Here is a 24956-nt window from a genome sequence, read left to right as displayed (position 1 = left end):
GAGTCGAAGATGCCATGTCAGTGGATCTGGCTATGATCAGACCTCTTAATCCTGTTTTAATTGTGGGTTCTTTGCTACTTCTGATTTTATAGTTGTTATTTTGTGACTGACATTCAGACATTCACGATAATTTTTAAAATACATAATTTTACATAAGTGTCCCTCACAGTGACCTTAAGATGAGAGTCTCTAGACATAATTATAGAGCAGAAGGAACTACCGACCTGGAATGAGTTGGTGGTTTCCAGGGCTATCTCATTTTCAAATTTTTCAGTTAAACACTGGGGCAGAGTTTCACATTTCTGCAAGCTCGGGAAGGATGCAGGAGGGGCACTATACACTTTATCATGTGGACAGCACTTTCCTATCCCCACTTCTGTATATTTGAAAACACTAGGGACCGGATATGATTAACCGCATGCTTCTCCCTGGAGACCTGAACCCTAATTACGCCTTTTGCCACCATACTCTGTAATTTTTTTAGAACAGCTAGGCTTATGGCTAAGTGTCATTTATCAGCGATGACATGAATATTTGTTGTGCATTATCATTTTTGTTTAGGTTCAAAAACCAATTGCCAGTGAGTTATACTATCCAAAGGAGCAAGCTTAAGGCATGAGTTTTGACAAAGTGAAATTTAATTCAGTGATAGCTGTTAAAAATCACATCTCTGACTTTAAAATTAACAGTTTATTTTTTCAGTGTTCAGTATCCTATTGACAGTCTTTATCAATAGCCTTGCTTCCACGGTAAATGATATGTTTTAAATTATAGAAGCCAAATATTCCCCAAAATTTTAGAACGTTTCTACACCGAGCTCCTGTTTCTTCATCTGTAAAATAAAGGTGTTGAGATCACATTATCTCTAAGGTCTTTTCTGGTACCTAAGATTCCCTAAGTAACGTCCAGTCTCTTTAATTATTGAGAATATCCTGCTGAATTTTCAAATACTTTTCGAATGTTTCAAATGGTAGGAGGGCCTTGCCAAAGAATCCTCTCTGTTGACCATCACCAGATATTATTCCCAGGAACCTCTCCCTTCCACTCCATCAATGTGATGGTGGCCCCTGCAGAGAGAGACCAGCCTTTGCCCACCCGGAGCAGAATTACAGCTATTAGAGGTCCAGTCATCCCATCTTGCCGGTTGCATCTGTGTTTGGCCATCTGAGTGTATAAATATTAATCTGCTTTCTCCTCCTTTACTCCTTTCATGTGTATTTCCAACAGAAAGGAGAACCTGACTGCTACGCACTCTCCCTGGAAACAACTGAGCAACTCACCTTCGAGATCCCCCTGAATGATTCTGGTTCTGCTGGTCTTGGGGTGAGCTTGAAGGGGAACAAATCTCGAGAAACTGGAACAGACTTGGGGATTTTTATCAAATCCATCATCCACGGAGGTGCTGCTTTTAAGGTAGGTAGGGGTGATGTTTGCACATCAATGAGAAGCTATTTAGAGATGTCATCGTTGTGCCTGGGGATTGGATGGAGAAAGTGTCTAAAGGCTTGAGACCACTGAGGCTTTCCTGCCAGACGCAGGGAATGTATGTGTGAACAGATCTGGGTGACAGTTTGTTTTCATACTTTAAGTGGTCATGTCCTATTGATAGTTCTTAAAACTCACTATGATTAATATTCTCTTTTACATTATTTTTAATTACTGTTAGGATTCTTCTGAGTTTGTAACCTAATAAAGTTGAACCTAAAAATATGAAATCAGAAAAGCAAAACTAAAAACAAGTCAACATCCAAGCAACAAATAAGAAACTATACTTGTGAAAGTTCAGTGGAATCGGAGAGACTGTAGTACAAATTAAAAGTCATTTATCACATTTTATACACTGGAAAATCCATTGGGAATGCATATTTGCCTTTGAACTTAGAGAAGCTTATAAATTTCCAGATAAAAGGAGAAGAACGTGATTCTGCTCTTTCATACAGGGGCAGGCAACATGATCATCGCTGTTACCATAATATAATGGTTAACTAGATTTGCCTGAGTTCACATGCAACTCTACGGAGCACCATGTGCTCCAAGTAGCACACCATTAATAATAATACCTAATGTGTAGGGTTCTAAGGATTGAATACAGTAATGTGCACAATGTGATTAAAGCAGTGAAGTGATTACATAGAGGGGGGAAAACACCCCCTCTTGTGCTTATCGTCAGCTGCCCTCACCATCATCATCGTCTCATGCCATGCAGTGAGGCTTCCCGAGCTCGAATCCTGCCCTCACTACTCTCACCGTGGGTGAATGTAGGCAACTTAATTGTCCTCAGTGTGCTTGAGTTTCCTCATGTGTAAAATTAGTAAAATTAGTAGTGCCTGCTTCCTGGTGCTCTTGTGAGGACAAAAAGAGACAATAGATATAAAATGCCTAGCACCGCACCTATGATAAACGTTGAATACATGTTAGCCATTTTAAAATCATTTTGATATTAATAATGTGTGCCTTCTCCCACTCAAAAGCCACGAAGGCATAGTTAGAGTTTACAGGAGCCCCCCCTGGTCCAAGGATCCTGGCTTTATTGAAGCATTTGTTTCTTCACACTTAATCATTCCACTTTTGCTTCAGACATAGACACTGAGCTAATGTCTTTTTCTTTGGGAAAGAAGAAATGCGTTGGGGATAGATAACTCTTTAATGCACTCCTTGGATCAGTTAGCTTCTATTGCATATAAGTAATGACAACATTTCAGTAACATACATCTGTAAGCCTTTACTTCCCTCGTGGCCCTGCAGGGCAACTAGAAGGGCTTTGATTCAGGCTGGTATGTCTCTATCGCACCATAGATCTACAGGTCTGAGCGTGCTCCACATATTTTAACTACACCTTGGACTACCAGGCTAGCTGATGTCAGAGAGTCATGAAGCCTCTTTAGTTCTGAGTTCCAAACTGGCATGCTGTCACTTCTCACACATACCAGTGGCCAAAGCAAGACATATGACTCAATCCAAGGTCCATGTTAAGGAATAGGGAAACAGTCCCCCCATGATGAGTCTATGGCAAAGGTTTGGGTACAGAGAAGGGTGAAGAATTGGGGCCAATCATCCAATCTATCAAACTCTCCAATCAGGCTCAGAAATGCAGAGCCAGGAGCAGATGGGAAATGATAGTAATAATAGCAACAACAGCATCAGTTAACATTCATTCTGTCTTGTGCTTAATATATGCTGGACTGTATAATAAGTATTTTCGGTGGATTCTCTCATTTTATTCTTCACATTCACACTGCATTATAATCATGCCATCTCATCGGGAGAGATTGCAGATTTCAATGATTAGTGCCTCTCCTGTGGTCACAAAGCCAGGAATTGCTTAAACTAAGATTTGAACCCGGGCAGTCTGACTTTGGAGCCTGTGCTATGCTGTCCTGTGACAAAGCTCTTTCATCTCATCTATTCATATTTCCAGACATCAGGGGCTGTTGTCCTGGAGCTGTCTTATATCATGCTTATCATCCTGAGCCCAGCCATCTAAACAAGTGCTATGTTTAAGAATGCGTCTTGGTCATGTTTGTGGATACCAACTTGACATTATTCTTCTTATTCCTAATGACAGCTCTATTTACAGAATTTATTCCAAGTAAAATTGAAACTGAAATGAATTTTTGGAAATTAAAAGCAAACATCTTAGCTTTTTTATGGGCAATAACTTAAGCTCAAGCGATATTGGAGAGCAGGTTTAATATGTATATCCATGTTTGTGTAAGTGAGCATCTCCTTACCTAAGCAGTTTCTAACGCCCCGTTTCTTGCAGAAAGGTTTCACTTTCCATTTATGTAAATTTCTTTCTTGACACTGTTTGCTGAGTCAGACAATCACACCATTAAAAACTACTGGACAGCATATTTATAGCTGATCTTAAATAGTAAGAGGCATCAATCATGAATTTAGCCTTATTGTGAATGTGTAGTATCCATTTGTCTCGTTTACTTTCTGCAGCGTAGAGGGTAGATACCTAAGCTTTGCTCGCAAGAAATCTGATTGACCAGGAGAAAGAAAAGTATTTTTCTATTCTCCTTCTGCTGTTCCAATAATCCACTGTTACTCCTCAGAAAATTGCCACCTGTTCTGTGATTGAGGGTTAGGTTTTACAAAAATTGTTTTGAGACTTTGTTCCTGTCCTTGTTCAGAAGATACAAATGTAACAGACTGCACTGTCCCTGGGGCAGAGGGGAGATAAGCGTGGGGAACATCCACTTTAGCATGTGGCCAGAGGTTTTTACCTGAAATCAACAAAATAATCTTCCTGCCAGGGCACACTCTTTTTCTCCTGGCCCTTCCTACCACTAATTGGTTCTCAAGGTGTTTTCCCCTTTAGGGAAGGTGGATTTTTGGAAACTAAACTACTTTGAAAAGTATGACCAAATTCTTCCTGTGGCTTCTGTGTGCTCGATTCTCCTGGGGACTTCCATTGGTGTAAACAAAGCCAGGCTACTTCTTGCCAGATGTAAAACCCCTGGATGACTGTGACTATAATTAAGGGCCTTCTTCCCCCCCCCCGCCCCCCCGCCCCTTACCTCTCTGGCTGCTGCTTTCTATCATTCCATCTCTTATTTGAGTCATTTCTAATAAAGATATAAATCTCTTTGAAAATAAGAGCATCTAGCTACCCTAGAATTCCCTCTTGGAAGTGAATCCTTCACCCACTCTAAGGGCAAAGTAACAGTATTTTTACTCTACTCGGAATTATTCAAATGCTTAATCTCATCTTAATATTTAAATTCCAGTCTGCATGTCAAGAAGTAAAGCCCAGACACTCTTCCCTGCCACTGGCAGGTCACAGCAATTGCCATTTCAGGCTGCGGTAGCCTATGGAGTCCTTTGTAGAGCCCTCTGAAACATCCCTTTGAGCTATGCTTTTCAGTGTACAGCCAAAGTGACCACTGAGCGTAACAGCCAAATGTGGATTAGAGTATTGATGCTGATTTGCTTAAATAATAACATGCCTTAAATGTGCATAGTTCCATTTTAGTTTCTGTCATTCTTCCTGGGCATTTGCCCCTGAATGTGTAGTGTAATTACTTCCAGAACCAAATTATACTAGATGCAACTATGTATGTTAACTTTCTCATGAACTGGGAACTATGAGTGGAATGAAATTAGGATTTCAGGAGGGTGCTTTTCTAAAATTTCATTTTTGTGATTGGAATTTAAAGTGAATATGTTGTTGTTATAAATGAAATGGTATATTGTCTTTGTGCAGTTAGAAAAATAATAACTTGAGAAAAATATTCTCCTTTCCCAAAATCTACATAAAAATGAGTTTTTTCTTTTTCCAAGGAAGCACACATAAAGTCTAGACGATCAGTTTGAAGACCTAACATAATTTCATCCTCATGTGCTAAACATTTTGAATTCTGGGATCAGTGGCTTTCTCTTCCTTTTCTTTTTTTTTTTTTTTTTTTTTTTTTTTTTTTGCGGTACACGGGCCTCTCACTGCTGTGGCCTCTCTCGTTGCGGCGGAGCACAGGCTCTGGACATGCAGGCTCAGCGGCCATGGCTCACGGGCCCAGCCCCTCCGCGGCATGTGGGATCCTCCCGGACCGGGGCACGAACCTCTGTCCTCTGCATCGGCAGGCAGACTCTCAACCACTGCACCACCAGGGAAGCCCTCTTCCTTTGCTTTTGATATACTCTTAACTGAATGTTTTTTAGAGAAAATGCATTTTTATGTCTATCGACAATACTAACAAACTGCTTATTTTTCTACCTTAAAAATGAATTACTTTTAGAAAAATATATAACTAGAATGGTGATATATTTGAAAAATTAAGGTAGAATACTAACACCCTTTATAGTAAGAATAAAAATTCCATGGAGTCCGTTGTACTAATTCTGAATGATGTTTTTTAATTTGAATATACTCACTTTGGAAGTGTAATGCATTCTATTGAAACCTTGAAACAATAATGTAAAAATTAAAATTTAAAGGCAGTTTTTGCTATGGGAAAAAATGTCATATGTCAGGTAGATTATTTAAGAGCTCTTAAATAGAGAGAATGAATTTAAGAATACCTTTTATTCTCTAGAAAATTAATTAGCTAGGTTTGTACTTAACAAATACTACTTGATGATGATGAAATTAAATGAAAGAAAAATGCCTGACATAGCTAATTGCAAATGCATGCACTCAGAATATAAAATAGACATAATTTAAGTAATTTGATTCTTGTATGCTTAGGAAATTTGGAATACAGCCTCTGAGAGATGCAGAATTGCATGATTTATGCCATTTAGTAATAGGTTAAAAAAAATTAAATGGTACAAGCAATCCCCCTATTTTAAAATGACGAAAAGTATGCATTTTTGGAGAGAATATGCACAGTCCTAGAATTTCCGGGAACACGGTGCTTGGTACTGAATTTCTGTGTCTGTTCATAGTATGGAACATTTAACAGCCTCCAAGCTACTTAACAGGAGTTCAGTAGGAGTTCCTAGCGGGAGTAATTTCCACCTCCATTTCTGCTGGTATCTGTAAATCATGTGGTAGATCTATAATTAATGAATTCAAAGGAAGATAAAAAGGACAGCATTTGAAGGAGCACAAATGTTAAATGATTTCTTCAACTCTCCATTTTTCTTAAAATTGTTAGTGTTTTCTACTGGTGGAGAGCTATAAAGATCATTACCTGTAGTCATGTCTTCCAGGTTTTTACCTCTTACAAAAGGACCATACAGTCTGGGTGTATAAACAGCTTCATTGCAAATCCTCAACTGTTAGAAGCCAAACTCTAATATTTCATCCCAACCACAAAATTGTGATATTGTATGAACAACTAAAAGCAGGAACTCTGCCTGGAAAAATTCACCATCACTATATACCCAATAATAATTTTGCCTTAAAAAAAAAATCACTAACTTAAACATGAAAAAAAGAATTATCAACTATGTTATGCCAAATATTTTAAACCAATTTCCTTTTTAGAAAAAAACCAAAAATGTTAGTATATGTTAATTAATATAATCAGGCTTATCATTTATGGGTTTTCTGCAATAAATTGTAAAGAGGTATAAGAGAACATTACTTTTAAAATCCCATAATACCAGCATCAATCATTGCTTTTCTTGCCAATTTTTAGCACTTTCATATTTTTATCTTATATATGGAAATGCAAGTAAGAAATAAATTTAAATCACGCTGAATAAAATTTTAGAACTCTGTGTCATATTGATGTGTACTTTGAACTCCACGACTGCCTCAGGAGGCTTGAAGAAATATGACTTGGTAGACCTAATCAAAAACTAAATTGTTATCTACAAAAGCTGATGTAACATGATCATGATACTTTGAAAATGGTACCTCTTACCTGAAAAGCTATGTTCACCTGCATTGCGGAGATGCTGAGTTCATGATGTGGTCAGAGCTTTGGTCTAGGCATTCCGCTCTGGGTCCGTCTTTTTAGAGACCAGGCTTTTAGCAGTCTTAGCACAAACAAGAGCACAGTTTTGTTTGTTTGTTTTTAAAGTGAATACATAAGATCCTTTCATTACGTTGAAAAGGCCTCTGAGATTCTCATCTAGTTAGGCATTCATGCAGGATCTTCTTGATTCGTGTAACACATACACCTTAATAAGCTTTTTAATATCCAGTTTTCTAAGACAGAGTAAACTAAAAGCAGAAGATCAGGAAGAAGATAAGAAGGGATGGAGAGAAAACGGAAAGGACAGGAAATAGAAGAAGTGTAAAACGAGCACAGAGTGCTATTGCTGCAAAACAGGCCAAGGAATATTTGTGATGACTCTAAGTCAGTGCTCCTGAAACTTCTTGCTGAGGAAATTGTAAAATTCACTAATGACGGTAGTGAAGGCTGTAAGTTGCAGTATGTTTATTTATGTCCCATATGTTTCCAGAAGATCTTTTAAAAGGAAAGAATTATAATACATTATATCAGAATGGTTTGGATTATGTATATTTTGATGCTCTAAAAAGTACTATTCGGTTATTTTTAATTAAAGTCTCATATACCACAGATGCTGAATAAATGGTGCATTGTTGGGACTTCACTGATTTGCTACATAAAATGGAGTGAGGCTCTTAATAACTGAATTAGATACATTTAAAATTTTACAATAGCTGAACAAGGGGAGATTGAGCTAGTACACAGAAAGTAATCAAGCTTCACTTTTGGAATTATAAAGTTTCTCTGAGCATGTGCCAGCATCTCCAAGCCAGCCTGGGATCAGGAATCTCTTACAGTGACCGTTTGTAAGTTACAGGGTTTGTCCATTGTAGATGAAACATACACCAGGTCCAAAGCACCTGAATGAAAGATGTTTCAAGTGATTCAATTTAGCAAGCACTTCCTGAACATCTACAGCTACAGCAAGTTATACAATATATAATACACTGGAGACAGAAAATTTTAAAAGACTCATTCCATAATACAGGAAGCTGGTAGCATAATAAATACATAAACGACTCGAATATGATAAGAACTATGGTAGACAAATATAAAAGTATCATGGGTATCGAAATGGAGCAATTAATTCTGCCTGTGAAGAAAAATGAATGGAAGGCAGTTGCTGAGCCTTGTTTTGAAGGATAGATATTCAACAGGTGAGCAGAAATGCAAAGGGCATTTTGCTGAGAAGGAAGCGTGTGGGCCACGTCACCACAGTGTGTACATCAGAGCGCAATTTATTGTGTCTGGAAAAGAGAGCTCTTATTTGGGAAGAATGGTACCATTCATATTGGTTAGGACAGATGTAGTAAAACACTGACTCATGTGGGCAGATGCCCTTCAAGACAAGAACTTACATGCTTCTAGTCTTACCAACTTTCTTTATTCCTTTCTTTGTTTTAAAAACTATACTTTAAAATCTCGATTTATTCTTTTGCCTTTCATTGCTATTGTTTGAAAATGAAGCTAAACGATTTCAATCTGGAATGCAAGGATCTTTCTAGGTTGGATTTTTTTTTCCCCCAAAATACAGTAAGCAGATGTTGTCATGGAGTGATTTTAGGACCTTGAGACATATTTGTTCAGGAAATTCCTTTCTTTCAGTCAGGTGCCCTCCTGCCTGGCGTTCTACCCCACTCCAAGGAAATGCTGCCTGTAGTCTGAAGTCAGGGTTTGGAATTTGGGCGCTCATGTCCCCGAAGGCTTCACCAAGGGCCCCATTAGAAACAAGCAGGAACCAACATCTGGTCATGATTAATCCTCTCAACACCCTGGCCAAATAGGGACTGGCCTTGGGCCCCAGCCAGCTACCTGTGTGTTAGCCAGCCCGCTCCCGCGTGCTTGACTCATGTTTTGCAGAGGCTCATTCTTTGCCATGGCTTTCTTCTCTTCCCTCTGTGTTCATTAGAACTTTAGAGGTAAAGGGACCTACAAAAAATTGGCCACAAGAGGTGGATTAAGCCTTGCACTGTCACCAGTAATCATGACAGAGGCACAGCGGGGGCTGAACTGTGAGGTTACTGGACCCCCGGAAATCATGGATGTGCTTCAGTGGGCACGTGAAGCATCCTATGAGGTACATGACTGCTCCCCATTACAAAGAATTACCTGGTCCAGATGTGCAGCTGTGGAGAAACTATCATGTAAATATTTATTTTTAAGAGGTGAGAATCTGTAGCTTTTATTAAATTTTCAAAGGAGTCTAAGAAAAGCCCATAAAGGTCAAGAATCACTAGCAAAGTGGTTGAAAACATGGACTTCAGAGTGACCCAGACCTACTTTAGATTTGCTTTCAGACATGTGACTTGTAACAGTGCACTTAACTTGCTTGATCCTTGGTTTCTTCTTTTATAAAGAGGAGCAGTAGTCCCCAGTGTATAGTGTTGCTGTAAGGATTAAATTGTCTAGTGCATGTAAAGGGTTTAGCACAATAACTGCGCAAAGGAGAAACTCATTAAATAATTATATTCATTGTAGTGCCTTTAATCATCTCTAGAACTCTGATTTTAGAAGCAGCGCAGCATAATGCGTACATATCTGACTCAGACAGGTAGACCTGGCTGTGACAGTATTCTTTGACAGTATTCTTTGACTTCATTTCTCTGAGCCTCCATTTTTACTTCTCTTAGTGGAAGGTGATGCTTGCATCACAGGGATGTTTTGAGAAATGAGAACATATGCAAAATATTTGCACAAGGACTGGCCTGCATTTGGTGTTCAGTAAAAGGGGGTATAACACTCAGACACCTTGTCTCCTAGTCCATTCTTCCTCCTCCATTAGAACCAGGTTAGGGCTGATAAGACTTGAAGCCATCCCAGGACATGGAGAAGAGCTAAATCTCATACCAGTTTTTTTTTTTTTTTTTGCGGTATGCGGGCTTCTCACTGTTGTGGCCTCTCCCGTTGCGGAGCACAGGCTCCGGACGCGCAGGCTCAGCGGCCATGGCTCACGGGCCCAGCCGCTCCGCGGCATGTGGGATCCTCCCGGACCAGGGCACGAACCCGTGTCCCCTGCATCGTCAGGCGGACTCTCAACCGCTGCGCCACCAGGGAAGCCCCTCATACCAGTTTTTATTCGTCCTAATGTGCCCTGATGTGGAGGAAGTTACTCTCTATCTTTAGTCTGTTCTCCTTCCTCTTTTTCTTATTTTTCTTCCTCTTTGGGAACCTCCTTTACTCCGTCTTAGCTTGAGGTTGGATAGAGTTGATTATGGGGATTGCCAAAGGTAAGGAGTGTAGTTGTGGTCTTTTTGGTTAGGGGCCTGATGGCCGTAAAGTAGGAAGGAAAGTGTCTTTTTTGGGACTGCTGAAAGAGAGTTCCATAAACTGGGTAGTTTTTTAACAGCAGAAATTTACCCCTCACAGTCCTTGAGTTTGGAGTCCAAGATCAAGGTGCTGCAGATTCAGTGTCTGGTGAGACGTGGTTGATAGACAGCTGTCTTCTTCTTGCTGTAACCCCATATGGCAGAGGGGACAAGAGATCTCTCTCAGGCCTCTTTTATAAGGGCACTAATTACCTTCCAAATACCCTGCCTCCTAATACCATCATGTTGGGGGTTAGGATTTCAACATATGAATTTGAGGAAAACACAAACACTCAGTCCATAGCAGAAAGGGCATTTTCTTTTCATTCAACAAATGCAAGAATGATCCAGATGACGATGAAATAAATATCCTAGAATTCCTGGGTAACATCCTGGATAGTTGAATTCACTCATGTAAAATCAGTTGAGGAGAGTTACCATTCTCATGCCTAAGTATTTACTTAAACATAGTATTCACAGAAAAAATAAAACCATAAAAAATGACTTTTCTTGGTAAAAATCATTCCAAAGCAGAATAGACATGCACAATTTTGAGGAATCTTTGATGAGTTTTGAGTAATGACCTCTTCATTGAATCAACTTGATTTTAGATCAAGACTAGACCTGGATACACATGTATGTATACATAGCTAGAGAGGTAAACAGTCCCTGCCCTACCCCCTTTGCCCCTGCCACTTCCAGCTTGCTTCCTTGCTCTGCCATCCCCCAGCCCAGTCTCCTGTCTCCCCATCTTCTATCGTCTGACTCTGGCATTCATGTAAGGTTCTCTTCCAGGAGACATCTGGTGGATTTGAAAGTCTTTTTCCTTGAAGCATGATCTCTTTAGGGACTTGTCATCTTCGTAGAACACAGAATGGGTAGTGAATAGGGGGTGCTGAGAAGTCAGAACTTGGGCTATTCTGATCCAGCTCTGATCTTAACTAGCTGATCAAGTTCTTCCACATAGATTGTGGAAGTGCCTTCTCTTAAGAAGATGAGTTCAATAAATGGTTTCTCATCCTCTTTGGGCGTCACATTATTTATAAACGGAAGAGGTTGGACAAGATGATCTCTAAGGACCCTTCCAGCTCTGAATTCTGTGGTTATATTCTACATGTTAGGACAATGTGGTACTTACTGGCATCACCAGTAATGAAATTACCCATCCTTTATCTTATAAAGGAAAAGCAAAAAGCAATAGCAACAGACCAGCCAAGCCTAAAAAGGAGAGTATGTGGATTTTTATCACACCAGCAACTCTCCAGTGATGCTTGTGATGAATGTGAATGTCTTCATTAAAAAAAAAAAAAAAAAAATCCCAGCTGCCCTGGGGTGACCTGACCTGCCTTTTTGTTTTGGACTTGGATACGGCAAACATGTTCTACTTTAATGTAGTTCTGCATGCTTGAGACTCAGAATGTAGCTGAAAATAAAAGTCTGTGCTTAATATCTGCTGGTAAGAAATTATCTTACAAAAAATGTTTTTCTTCCATCTCCTTATCTCTTGTTTACCTCTTCACTCAGACCTTGCCCCATACTTCACAGAGAAAGTTCACGGGAGGTTACCAGGTGGATCTCACTCAGATTTCATTCTCTCAATTCTAGAAGTACCCATTAAGTTTCAATCTTTATCTTTCTTCTTCCTGTCATAGCGGATGAGATGTCCTGCCAAGACTAAGCGTCTGCAGATCCAGTGCTCGACCTCATTTCCTGTTAACAGGGCTGGGATCCTGATCCAGCTCTTCTGCTTCCTCCTCGTCTTTAAAAACCACACATCTGTTTCCAGTCCTCCTAAAAAAAACTTTTTAGTGACCCTCCCAACTGCCCGCAAAAGATTCAGCCCACTAGTCCTCCTTGCATTAAATGCCGTAATAGAACAGAATAATTTCTGGAGTAAAGTGTCTCACTTCACTTGCCACAGCCATTAAGGTGGTTTTTGTTTTACCCCATTTCATGTAGCCTTAATCTTATCCTTTATGTGCCTCACTCAACATGAGATAACAGAAATGAAGCCATTTCTTTCTCGTTTGGCCTTTCCTGTAAATCTCATTTCCAGATTTGCTCCAAATTAGAGGAAAGGTTAAGTGGAGTGGGAAAACAAGAGGAAGGCAGAGGACATTAGGCTCTGTTGAGGCAGTGCACTCAGACGTTTTACAGCTTGATCGATCCATCCCATGGCCTCGCCATCTCAACTTTTCTCGTCAGGACGGCGTGTGCGCCTTTGGGCGGCCTCCACGATCTATGGACCAACACCCTCTGCAGCAGGAGGCGCGTGCAGTGCATCTCCACGAGGGCATTAGCGCTCCAGAACGGCTCTCACCACTCTCCCCCTTTTCCCAGCTGTCAGCAGAGGAACTTCCTCTGACCATCTGCTGCCGCATTAGTCAGAGTTCATCAACTTGTCCACAGGATTTCTCTCCCAAAGCTGTACAGTTGCTCCTCTTGTTCATTGTATGTCTGTTGTTCTCATTTCTTAGGGAAGTTCTGTTTTGTTTTTCTTTTACATTTCATTCCGTTAATGTGAACGTGGATCCCAGATACTTCTAACTGCAGAAACTTTAATACTTCCCTCTGCCTGTTTTAGTGTGGCACAACTGTAGTCCAGAGACAACAAAGGGAGTCCTAGTAGAGAAACTGAAAAGAGCCAAGGTTCATGAAACCTGAACTTAAGTCAGTTTCTCTCTGCCTCTATTTTGTGACCTGGGGCAACTTACATCACTTTCCTGCCTCGGTTTCCTTATTTGTAAAATGTGAATAAAAGCATTAATCTACCCAACTTCTTGAGTTCTGTGAGGTCTAGAGATAATTCATGGAAAAACTGTGATACAAGCCGCCTGTTATTTCTGTTAAATTTATTAGCAGTGGCACTAGCATCACGACCTTCCTAAAATTGCATCTGTGCCTCACAGCAAGAACTTTCTACCCCAGTGTGTAGCAGGTATAACGCACATCCCTAATCAGACTGTCAATATTTAAGCATCTTTTCTCCTAGGCTGCCTGTTGGGGACATGTACTGTGATCCCCACCAGTTCTTTTGTAGGCAGAGCTGGCATCCCAGTTTGTTTAGCTACTGCTATGGACTCCAGCTTGTGGGGGGCTTCTGGCTGAAGATGACTAGTGCCTAGAGGTGCTTTAGACTAGAATCTGGGCTGCCTGTCCACCTGCCGCAGTTCCGAGTGCTCTGTGGCATGCGGTGTTCCTTCCTGAAGGTGCTGGGTGAAAGTGCTAGTCAGTCAGAGCCTCATCACAAAAGGCTTGACAGTCCCCTTTGTCAAGCGTTTCTGCCGGAAGACATCCTAGCAAATTGGTCCTGTGTTACAAACCTCTGCATTCTTTTGCAGACCAGCAACTTTTTAGTTGTGTTAGAGAAAATTACAGGAGAATTTTGTGTTTTTTTCCTCAGCACTATCCAATAGAGCTCGCAATGATATCTAGGAGACGCATTACTGCTCTCAAGCTCACAACGTTTAAGCATGATGTCTCTCTGTGCCTGAAAATGCAAGCGATATGACCACTTTCTTTTGCTCCCAAACCCCCTTTCCTTAAGTCAGCAATATGGTCCCTGCCAGAGTGAATGTCAGAATGAGGCTAGGCTAGCATACTTGCCAAAGATTTAGGTTAAGAGACATTATACAAATGTCTAAATTATTGCAGTTTGGAACTCTAAGATTTCTAAAAATCACTTTCACACAATTCATTATTGTTAGTATTTGTGACTATTTGATAAACTCCAGAATCTTTTTCTGCCATGGAAAATAAATTATTTCTAATGGCTATTTTTTTTTTTCGTTTTTCATTTTAAACTTGAACTTTTCCCTGAAACAGTCACATGTCATCACCATGCTTTTCTCTGTTTAACACTTTTTCTTACCTCCACCCTAGGATGGTCGTCTGCAGGTGAATGACCAGCTGATTGCAGTTAACGGGGAATCTCTTCTGGGAAAGTCCAACCACGAAGCTATGGAAACACTTAGGCGATCAATGTCCATGGAAGGAAACATACGAGGGATGATCCAGTTGGTGATTCTAAGGAGGCCAGGGAGACCACTGGAGGTGATGCAAATTTTTATTTCCTTCTGCAAATTGCCCAGATGGCCACCAGAATAGTCACACTTCCACCACTAGTATGGTAACTAGGCTCATACTGATTCTGAAATTGGAAAAATATGCCCTAGACGTGCTCTGATGGGTTTATGTGGCAAACTGGTGGTTGTATATTTTAGGTATAACTGGAAGGTGTAAAAATGTGCATATAAATTAAATAATTTATCTAGGGTAACAAGTCCGTAATTTCCAGTTTTCCCCCCAGAAACTCCTAGAGCTCTGGACTTTACGAATAACGCTTTATTCGTATTATAAACATTAAAGCATAAAACATGCTTACATACTTTTTGGATGACATGCTAGCAGTGTCCATACCTTAGAAAGTTCTTAATCAGATGTATGTAATGCTTACTGTGAAGATCATTATAATGCAGTCAGCTCTCTACATTCTTCCTGTAATGTGTGCCTGGGACTTAACTAATTTAAAATTTGATCTATTAAACAAGCTTCTTGCTTCATGTTCTTAAATAAATGTTTTTAATTGAAGAAGTATTTTTGAAATCTTTTATCATGATTTCTTCATGGATATTTTTAATGTAAGCAATAGTTTTTACATACTCATGAAGTGTGAACGTAAACTATTCTTGAAGGCTGATATCCCTAAACATTTCAGTTACATACAATTATATTATTTATATAATTATTATATTATACAATTATATATTATAGTGTACAGCTATCATATTCATCATAAGGTATTCCTAAAACATTATTTTCACTTATATAGAGAGAATAATTATTAAATGCTCCTAAAAATTATTTTAAGAAAAGACAAGAAAAAAGTCGATAATACTTAAGAGTTGAGAGAAACATCAGCAAATCACACATATATTCTCTAAGGACAAATAATGTTTTTGTGATACAGTAATACACAAAGTTAAAATAGAATCCTATTAAAACACACTAATATAAAATATTAGTTTTAATAATAAATTCAACTTAAACATTTTAAAATGAAAAGATTTTGAAATTAAGACTGGAAAGTAGTTGGGGATGATAGTGGTTAAAATGTTGGACTCTGGAGTTTTGGATTACTTGAGTTAAAATCCCACGTGGGTCATTTCCTGGCTATGCAGAGACATACATAGTTGAATGCTCTGTACTTATCGATAGCAATACTGTTGTCTGCCTTATCCCTTCATAGATCCTCATTTCCCAGCACCTAGTAGTAGACAGTTGTTATATATTGTTGAATGAATGGATAAAAGTTGCATCTGAGACCCTACTTCATCTGAGAGGATAAGCTGAAGTAGTGAACTTATCAACTATATCTTACTTTGTCATTTTATCAGCTGTTGAAAAGGAGTAACTACCTTTTAACTTTTCTGTACATAACCTTGTAAATGTTAAATAAATGTAAATTTCCCAATTACTGGAGACTATATATAATGAACCAACTCATTTCCAACATTTGTGTCTGCTTAAGTGACAAAGAGGTTTCCATGAATATTTAGGGGATTTTACTTATAGTAATTTTTTAATTTATTTTAAGATTTTACTTATTTTACTTATAGTCGTGAAACCCTTATCGCTTGCTTCCTACCTTGAGAGAATAGGCTGCTTTCTGGTTGAATTTGGTTCTTACTCGAGAGCCCTAGACCTCCACAGAACCCACTTGTTGGATGCGGGTGTGAAGTATGACCTGTAGACCCCTGAATCACCCCTTCCGTGCATCTGTGTTTTAGATCTCCCTTAAGATGTCTTGGGACAAAGATACCTCAACTAATAGAAAAGTCTGGAATACACTGCTCAAGAATTCCATATCTGTGTAGATAGAAAAAGTAAAAGAAAAAAAAAGAAATGAACATGATTGCTAAAAGGGTTCCCTCCCCACCTCTCCACCTCTCATCTTCCCTTGTTTCACGTCTTTCTCTAAAATATGTGAATGCCTAGAGGATAAGTACTCTCTGTTTTCGTTATCCTTTACGGCACGTATTTTCATTTTAATTCTCACACTCTGGGCTGGGTTGACAATTATTTCATCAGAAGAAAGTACTAAGCCTTCAGTTGGTTGCCCATCCTCAGCAGTGTCTTTGTTGTTGTCGTCGTTGTTGCTGTAGTTCTTTTTTTTCTTTTTTAATAGATCTTTACTGGAGTATAATTGCTTCACAGTGCTGTGTTAGTTTCTGCTGTACAACAAAGTGAATCAGCCATATGCAAACATATATCCCCATATCCCCTCCCTCTTGCGTCCCCCTCCCACCCTCCATATCCCACCCCTCTAGGTGGTCACAAAGCACCGAGCTGATCTCCGGGTGCTGTGCGGCTGCTTCCCACTAGCTATCTCTTTTACATTTGGTAGTGTACATATGTCGATGCTACTCTCACTTTGCCCTAGCTTCCCCCTCCCACCCCGTGTCCTCAAATCCATTCTCTATGTCTCCAACTTTATTCCTGCCCTGCAACTAGGTTCATCAGTACCTTTTTTTTTTTTTTTTAGATTCCATATATATGCATTAGCATACGGTATTTGTTTTTCTCTTGTTAATACTGTTCACTGGGGACTCAATTGGGAATAAGAAATGGGACAGAAAGCATTTTTTTTGAGGACATTTAACCAAGATCCATTTTTATTTGCCCTAATATTTACATGCTTTCCATGGGGGGTGAGCAGGCACTTGGCTCTCTCAACTAGTGAGAATCTCTGTGGTACCTATGAAGATTAAAGAGTGTTTTTTTCATATAAAGACAGCAGCCTAATGTACAGATAATCTTTATTAAATTAAAAAAAAATCTGTAGCTATTTGATATCCCGAATCTGTTTTGCTGTGTCAAATCATACATGTTGTGTGCTCGTGTTTTTGGAGGATTCTTCAGTGAACAGCAATCGCTCTCAGGTACAATAAAAAAGAATCTGTAACCTAGAAAAGGCCTCAGCTCTGCTCATATATTCAGGGAAATCAATTAGTTAGATTTTGGAAGAATACCAAAATGGTTACTTGAACATTATATTGATACTAAAAAAAATACTGAAGACGCTACTTAAGAAAAGTCAAAATATATTGTCGTTGGGTATTTTCCCACATTACCCAGATGTACAAGATATGTAAACAGTTTTGATGAGGACCTCGTGAAGAATACATAATGAGCCCTTGATTGAATCAAAATCGTTTTAAACAGAAACATATTTTTCAAAGGATGAGCTTGAGGTTCAATTGTAATTCTATTTGAGCCTAGAGACTTGGTATTAAAAAATGGGTTATGACCTGTTTTTTTTTTTTTTTTCCCTTCCCCAAAACATTTCCCTCCCCTGAGCTGTAAGCTCAGCTTGGTGGAAGCAGAATATGTTTAAAAATCCATTGTATTTTTTATTGGCTGGGACACTAATGGAAGGCTCCACGACAGCTCTGTTTTACAGGCTGAATATTTTAATTAGGCTGGTTACTGATCAGTTGTTGGGATATTGATTGTGTCATTTATCAAAGAGCCGGGAAAGCAGAAAAAAAATTTTGTTGTTGTTGTTAAAGCACTTGACTATGCAAGGTAGGTCCTACCTCTCCTACCTTCCAGGGCTCCAGCTTTAATTTAGGAGTAGCTTGCCCCAGGCTTGGGTTGACTAATGAACCAGGGGCAAAAGGTAACACCGGGTGTGGAAAAAGTGTTCTAAGCCTTGACAAAAAGCTAAAGGACCTTCAGCAGCTGAAAACATGTTAATTATGAAGAATGCATGCATGGAATGTTTTGAATATTTTGTTTAACTAGCAGGATACCGAGTTTCTGTAACTAAAGAGGAAAGTAGAAATCAAATGCATTATTTGGGCCAAATGCTCTTTTTCAGAAGGAAAGAGCTTTGGGGATCAGATCTATGTTTGTGTTTGCGGAATGTTCCTCTCACAAATGGTCAAGGGAACGGCCCTGAGATGGCTTTCAAATTACTTCTTTGAAATCTGTTAGAAGACACACAGTATGAACCAGAGCAAACCCCAGTTCTCTGTGCCTCATTCCTCTAGAACAGTCACTAGAGCTCCCTGCGGACGGCCCATTGCTAGTACTTCGGCAGCACCTGTGGAACACGGTTTATTCTGGAGCTAGCAGTTTTAAGGAAACTGAATTTGTTTACAGACTATCAAAATCAAAACAGATGGGGGAAATATGGAAGAAGAGGAAAATAATCTCAGGAGAACCACTGTCTGGCATTGTCCCAGCAGTTTATTTTAGCTCCTGGCCAAAAGGCCTAGTGTCTGCAGTGGAACACGCTCATGACATTTCAGTGACAAACCTGCCTGGGTTCTGACTTGTCCTAGAGCATATACACTTAGTCACCAAGGGAGAGGGAGACAGGAACCAGCTGGTTGGCAGAGAAACACCCTTGGCATGAACTGTATTCTTATGTTGACACTGCCACAAGCTGTACTCCCAGATGGAAGAAAATTTGAAAGAAGCTAGTTGTAAGTGGTGGGAAAGAATAATAATGTTAATCTGCTTTTGTGCTTGCCATCAGCACTCCTAAGCCTTAACACCACATTGTCAGTATTTTTTATTGCCTGTTCAGAGATGTTTTAACTGATAGGGCCATTTTGATTTTCCACAGTCGAGGACTTACGTGCAATAGACTCTTGAAAGATTATTCATAAATTGATCGTTCTTTCACTTTGCTTCCATTGACCAAGTTGGAACATACTAAAAAAGCGAACGTGGGGCTTCCCTGGTGGCGCAGTGGTTGAGAGTCCGCCTGCCGATGCAGGGGACACGGGTTCGTGCCCCGGTCCGGGAAGATCCCACATGCCGCGGAGCGGCTGGGCCCGTGAGCCATGGCCGCTGAGCCTGCGCGTCCGGAGCCTGTGCTCCGCAACGGGAGAGGCCACAACAGTGAAAGGCCCGCGTACCGAAACTAACTAACTAACTAACTAAATAAATAAAAAAGCTAACGTCATTTTTATTTTCATCCCTTAGGAACCTGCAGAGTGTGGGGCGTTTTCTAAGCCGTGCTTTGAGAACTGTCAGAATGCTGTAAGCACCTCCAGGAGGAATGATAATAGTACATTGCATCCATTTGGCACTTACAGTCCACAAAACAAACAGAAAGGTAAGATTCTATCCATTCTCATCTGCTGCAAGTGGTATGAGAAAACAGGAGAGTGTTTATTTAGAAAAAAAAAAAGGAACAAAGGGGAATTAATTAGACTAAGTGCAGACTTGGTTACTCTGAGTCATGAAAATGAGAGGTGGGTGGGAGATCTCACTCACAGGTTGTGAAGCAGATTCCTGGCATTGCCTAAAGTTTAAGTGACGGTTTCTATGCTTGCTGCCCCAAACATGGAGGGTTACGTATAAAATAAAACCATGCCTGGAGAAACAAAATGACAAACCGTTATATATTTTTTAACAGTCTTTTAATATTGGGAGTTACCAAGTGTAAATAACAACTAAACTTACAAAATATTGATATATGGAATAGTATTAAATCATAAAGTGGTCATAACACAGTTCACAGATTTTTGCTTGTTTCTGAGCGGTAAATACTGTGAACCGAGACCATGATATGACGGTGGAATGTTTTTGTTATTGCCTCACTACTACTATCTTGTATGGATCACATTTCTAGTAGAGCTCTACATGTAAAGAAATTGGATTTTCTTCTTTGTTTTTCAAAAATTATACTTAAGGCCACCAAGAGAATTCTTTTATTTCCCTGCGTCTCCTTTCTTTAGTAACTTTACTTTTTTGTATGGCAAAAGCAATAGATATTCATGACAGAAAATTAAGAGAAAAGCAATAAAGGGAAAATTTAGTGGCACTCATACTTCTGTCAGAGATACTGATCAATAACATTACGTATATATTGAAAGTGTTTCCTTCATGTAAATATGTGTATATAAAATAAAATGAAATATATATTAAATGTTTAGGAAATTGCCTTTTAATTAATAGCACATTATGAAAATCTTACTATGTCATTGAATATTCCATAACATCGCGTTCAGTAGTTGCATAGTAGTCTAGTGAGTGGAGGTGCTGTTTATATAATCAATCCCTTATTTACACTTAAGATGTTACCCAAATTTAACGATGGGGGAACAATTTCTAGACTCTGAGATTACTCCATCAGAACAGACTTGTAAATCTGAGGTTCCTCTGGAATTAAATTCTTTCATCTGAGTGGGATGTTTTTTCCTCTGAATTCCTCTGTTTCAGTGAGAGTAGCAGCAACAGCTGTGATCATTTATTGTTTACTGTCACATACTGTGGTGAGCAATTTACATGCACACTCAAAGTGGGTGGTATTATTATCCTCATTTTACAGATGAAGAAATAGAGAGGAGAGTAAATGACTAACCCAACACCATATATAATCCCTGCAGAACCTGAATACGTCTCCTGTCTCTCTGACTCCAGTTCATTCCCTAAACCACAGCATGAGCCCTGTCTTACACTGGTCTCTTAAAACTGTTCTTTCACCTCATCCCAAGAGTGTCCATTAGAAGCTGACTTTACTTTGTGTCAGATAAAGAAACACCCAGTATGTCTTTCCTCATCTTAATAAAATTAAAAGGTTTCTTGACAAAGCAGCATCTCCTTCTGAGTCCTTCAGTCGCAATAGCAGGAGAATCTGGGGAAGGAACAGCAAGTTTCCCTCACACCAGAAGAGCCTTCTCTCTACCACGTCCAAATAATGATCAAGAACATTCCAGCCTTTATATAACTGGATTGGCACTTAATTCTCAAGCAACATGTGGTCCAGTGACAATCCAAGTTCCGGGTTTTATTCCTAATTACATCAGTGATGTCCAAAGGAACATTGGACACATTACCTCCCATCCTCTGTCTTTTTCAGTACTTATAAAATATCGATGCTGAAGTGATAATTACGCAGTATATTTTTAGAGGACATTGAGATCCTCAAGGAAATGGGATACTATCTCTAGGAAGGCTAGCAAAGGCTAAAATAATGAAACTGTAGAACTAGATATAGTGTAAGGATCCACCCAGAAAAAAAAATTTAAATCATAAAGTCCACCCAAAACACACGCTAAAAATAAAATGCAGTAATACTTTGGAACTTCGGTAGAGTGTTCAGAGTTTGTATGTCACTGAACAATTAGAGTCCTTTAGGCACAGAACCACTGGGAGGTTCTGTCTCTTCCCTCCCTCCTGAGACATAGATCCGCGGTCCATAAGGTTACCGCTACACATCCTCCTCCCACCTCAATTTTCCAAGGAAACATCGAAAATCCAGTTCTTTTAAGAAGTGACCCCATTAAACACTATTTTTTAAAAGCAAAATCTATTCTCATTATTTCCTTGGGGATCTGTGATACAATACTTTGTTATAAGAATTAGGCTTATCAAAGCACAGATTTGTTATATTTTAATTATAAGAGGCCAATAGATGGAATGCTCTTTCTTTTTATATAAGCCTATTGACTGAGAGACCAATAAATGTATATAACAGAATTTATAGACATGATGCTGTAGAAGAATATCACGCTCATCACATCTTTGTGTAGCGTTAATAACATTTTCATTTTTGAGAACCATTGAGAGTTCTCGAGTTTACGACGCACTCGAGGTGGCCGTAGGCCTCAAAGACTCATGAAACTTGAGTGAGTGTTGACTCGCCACCACCGAGCCTTTTGAAGGAGCTCCTTTAGAAAAACAAGATGGACTTGACAAAATGTAATGTCTAGTGAGGAGAGGAACTGTTACAGCCAAAACATTAACTTTTTTTTTCTTCCTTTCCTCCTTTCCTTTGTATATTTAAAAGTCCAATCTTGATATGCTGTGTTCCATCTATTTTTGTAATAATAGTACTACCACCCATTGTTCCACTGTTATTTTTTTTATATGTACATATTCCTGTCAAGCTGTTACAGACAAAAGGCATTTTTAGAACTAACGTTTGTAGAAATTGTAACACCAGAAAATTCACATTTGCGTTGGAGAATGGCTCACAGTGCCCGCAGTGGAATGAGTGTGGGGCTCCAAGATGGTAATAGGATGGAGGTTGTGTCCCAGGGGTTTACTATAAAATCCTATTAAGCATTCGAATGGTAATGAAGTGCACAAACACTGCATTTTCTGAAGAATCTTGCTGGCAGATCTCACCCTGGGCCAAGTTACAGCCTAAGCACAGTTTGCCTCTGGTTTGTTTTTCCCTCTCCTTTAATAGTTCTCATCTTCCCTTTGTGCTCTACTCCTGCGTCCTCCCCACTTTCAGTTCACGCAAACTCCAGCCGCTGCCCCAGTAGCCCATTGCCTCAGGTCTGCCCAGGATCACCCACGGAGGTCTTCTCAGGACTTTCATCCATGCCCCAAATCACATGTTTCACTTCTATGTCCTGTCCCACCGGATCCATGTGCCCTGGGGTCCTTTGAAGAGACACATAATAGTGTGATTATTTATAATATCTTCCCTCCTGGGAACCTGCATGTATCCACCCCCCTAGAGCACGTAAGGCACTGCCGCTGCAGTGATGATCAGAAATTGAATTATACTTTGCAATTTTCCTGATGTTTCTGGGATACCTCCGTTGTGCAGAATGCGCTAGGCTGCAACGTTGAATACAATGCTGTTATTGTTCTCAAAAACAGTCTAAAGTAGGGGTCAGCCCACTTTGTCTGTAAAGGGCCACGTAGTCAATATTTCAGGCTTTGTGAGCCATAGGATCTCGTTCGCAGCTCGTCACCTCTGCCACTGTAGTGCGCAAGCAGCCACAGACAGTACGCGCATGAATGTGTGCAGTGAAACTTTATGTGCAAAACTGGTTGGCGGGCCGGTTTGGGGCCAGGGCCATAGCTTGCTGAGTTCTAATCTAAAGACACAAACTCTTTTGCCCTTCTTTTCTGATCTGGCCCTGGCAGGATGGATCCTGTAAAACAAGTCACAACAATAAAAGATGGTGATTAAAATAAGGGTCATTTGGTCATGGATGAAGTAGTGACTAGAGGTGCAACGTTCACAGGCGGTATATAAAATGACCTTGTACACTCAGTGAGATCCAGAAATACTATTTTTAGGGGATAAGAATTCCAGACTTTCACGGTGATAAAGGGCTTAACAAAGGTGTTTGGGCCAAGAGGGGAAAAAAATATTCTTTACAGCAACTAGATTTGTTGTTTAAAAAGTACCAAGGATAAAGAATCATCAGAGAAGACACTAACCTCTGCATCTATCATTACTTTAAAAACACATAGATTATTCATGTGAATGAAATAAAAATGAAAGTTAATGATCGTAATAAAACCAGAGGAGATGCTGAAGAAGAGGAAGGAGAGGAGGAAGAGATGGACAAGGAGGAAGTTACCTGTGGTCCAGTGAGAGAAATGAATGTAGATAAATAGGTGATAGATCGATAGATAGCTCATTGCAAAAGCAGCACGTGGTAAACGTTACACACAAATTATTTTCTGTAATATTAACAGATAGAGCCAAAATGTCAGTGGATAAAGATATTGAAGATGTATTTCTTGCTCAAATCACAGCCCAGGGAGAACTGAGGGACTTGGGCTCCTTCCATTGGTAGCTGGGCCTCATCCACTCATGGTTGCAGCTGGCAGATGGGATTTGGGGGGTAGGTGGGGAAGTTGCATATACCCTTCCTTAAGCACTGAGACCGGGCACAACATTGACCAACGTAGCTCACATTCTATTGGCAAGAACCAGTCTAGATACAAAGAGGGCTAGAAAATGGGGTCTGGGGTCTAGCTGTGTGCTCAGGAAAAAAGGAAGAACACAGACACTGGGAGCGCTAATATTCTCCACCACTGTTGTAAAAGTACCTACAGATCCCAGAGCAACAGTGAAGGTTTCATGGAGAAGGGGATATTTGAGGTGGACCTTGGGAGAAGGGTGGGACTTTAATGGATGAAGTGGGTTTTGCAATTATATGAGCAAAGACACTGGGGTAGGAAAACCTGGCCTTGTGGTCTGCGAGCAATAAATAGTCTTGAGTGGCTAATGTGTAATAGGAGATAAAGTTGGCTGCCGGGGACACAGACCTTTATTCTGTAGGCAGTTGTGTGTGACTGCAATGTTTTTGAGCAGGCAATTACGTGGTCACAGCTATGTTTACCACCAGTGAAAGATGGACTGAGAAGTTGAGGATGAGTGATTAGAACCAATGGAAAAGATGTTGTTCCAATATGTCCCTTGTTCCAGTTTATCTTGTAGACCATCTGCTCTTTTTCTCTCAGCAGA

The 24956-nt window shown here is 39.8% G+C and overlaps 1 protein-coding gene across 2 annotated transcripts in view; it reads left to right on the top strand.

Annotated features, from left to right (window-relative positions):
* PARD3B (par-3 family cell polarity regulator beta) overlaps window positions 1-24956 on the top strand; it is a 1056812-nt gene that overhangs the window by 579513 nt on the left and 452343 nt on the right. For both annotated transcript variants that reach the window (XR_009520117.1, XM_060016243.1), the window contains exons 11-13: window positions 1228-1413; window positions 14597-14767; window positions 19712-19844. Coding sequence is in view for 1 of the 2 variants with exons in the window: in XM_060016243.1 (XP_059872226.1) it covers window positions 1228-1413; window positions 14597-14767; window positions 19712-19844 (490 nt within the window). In the remaining variant the exon portion in view is untranslated. The remainder of the gene's footprint in view (window positions 1-1227; window positions 1414-14596; window positions 14768-19711; window positions 19845-24956) is intronic.

The sequence above is a fragment of the Delphinus delphis genome, chromosome 7 (genome assembly GCF_949987515.2).
Source record: "Delphinus delphis chromosome 7, mDelDel1.2, whole genome shotgun sequence".
Classification (NCBI taxonomy): Eukaryota; Metazoa; Chordata; class Mammalia; order Artiodactyla; family Delphinidae; genus Delphinus; species Delphinus delphis.
Note: the sequence above shows the minus strand (reverse complement) of the source record. Positions and strands in the feature narration are given on the sequence as shown.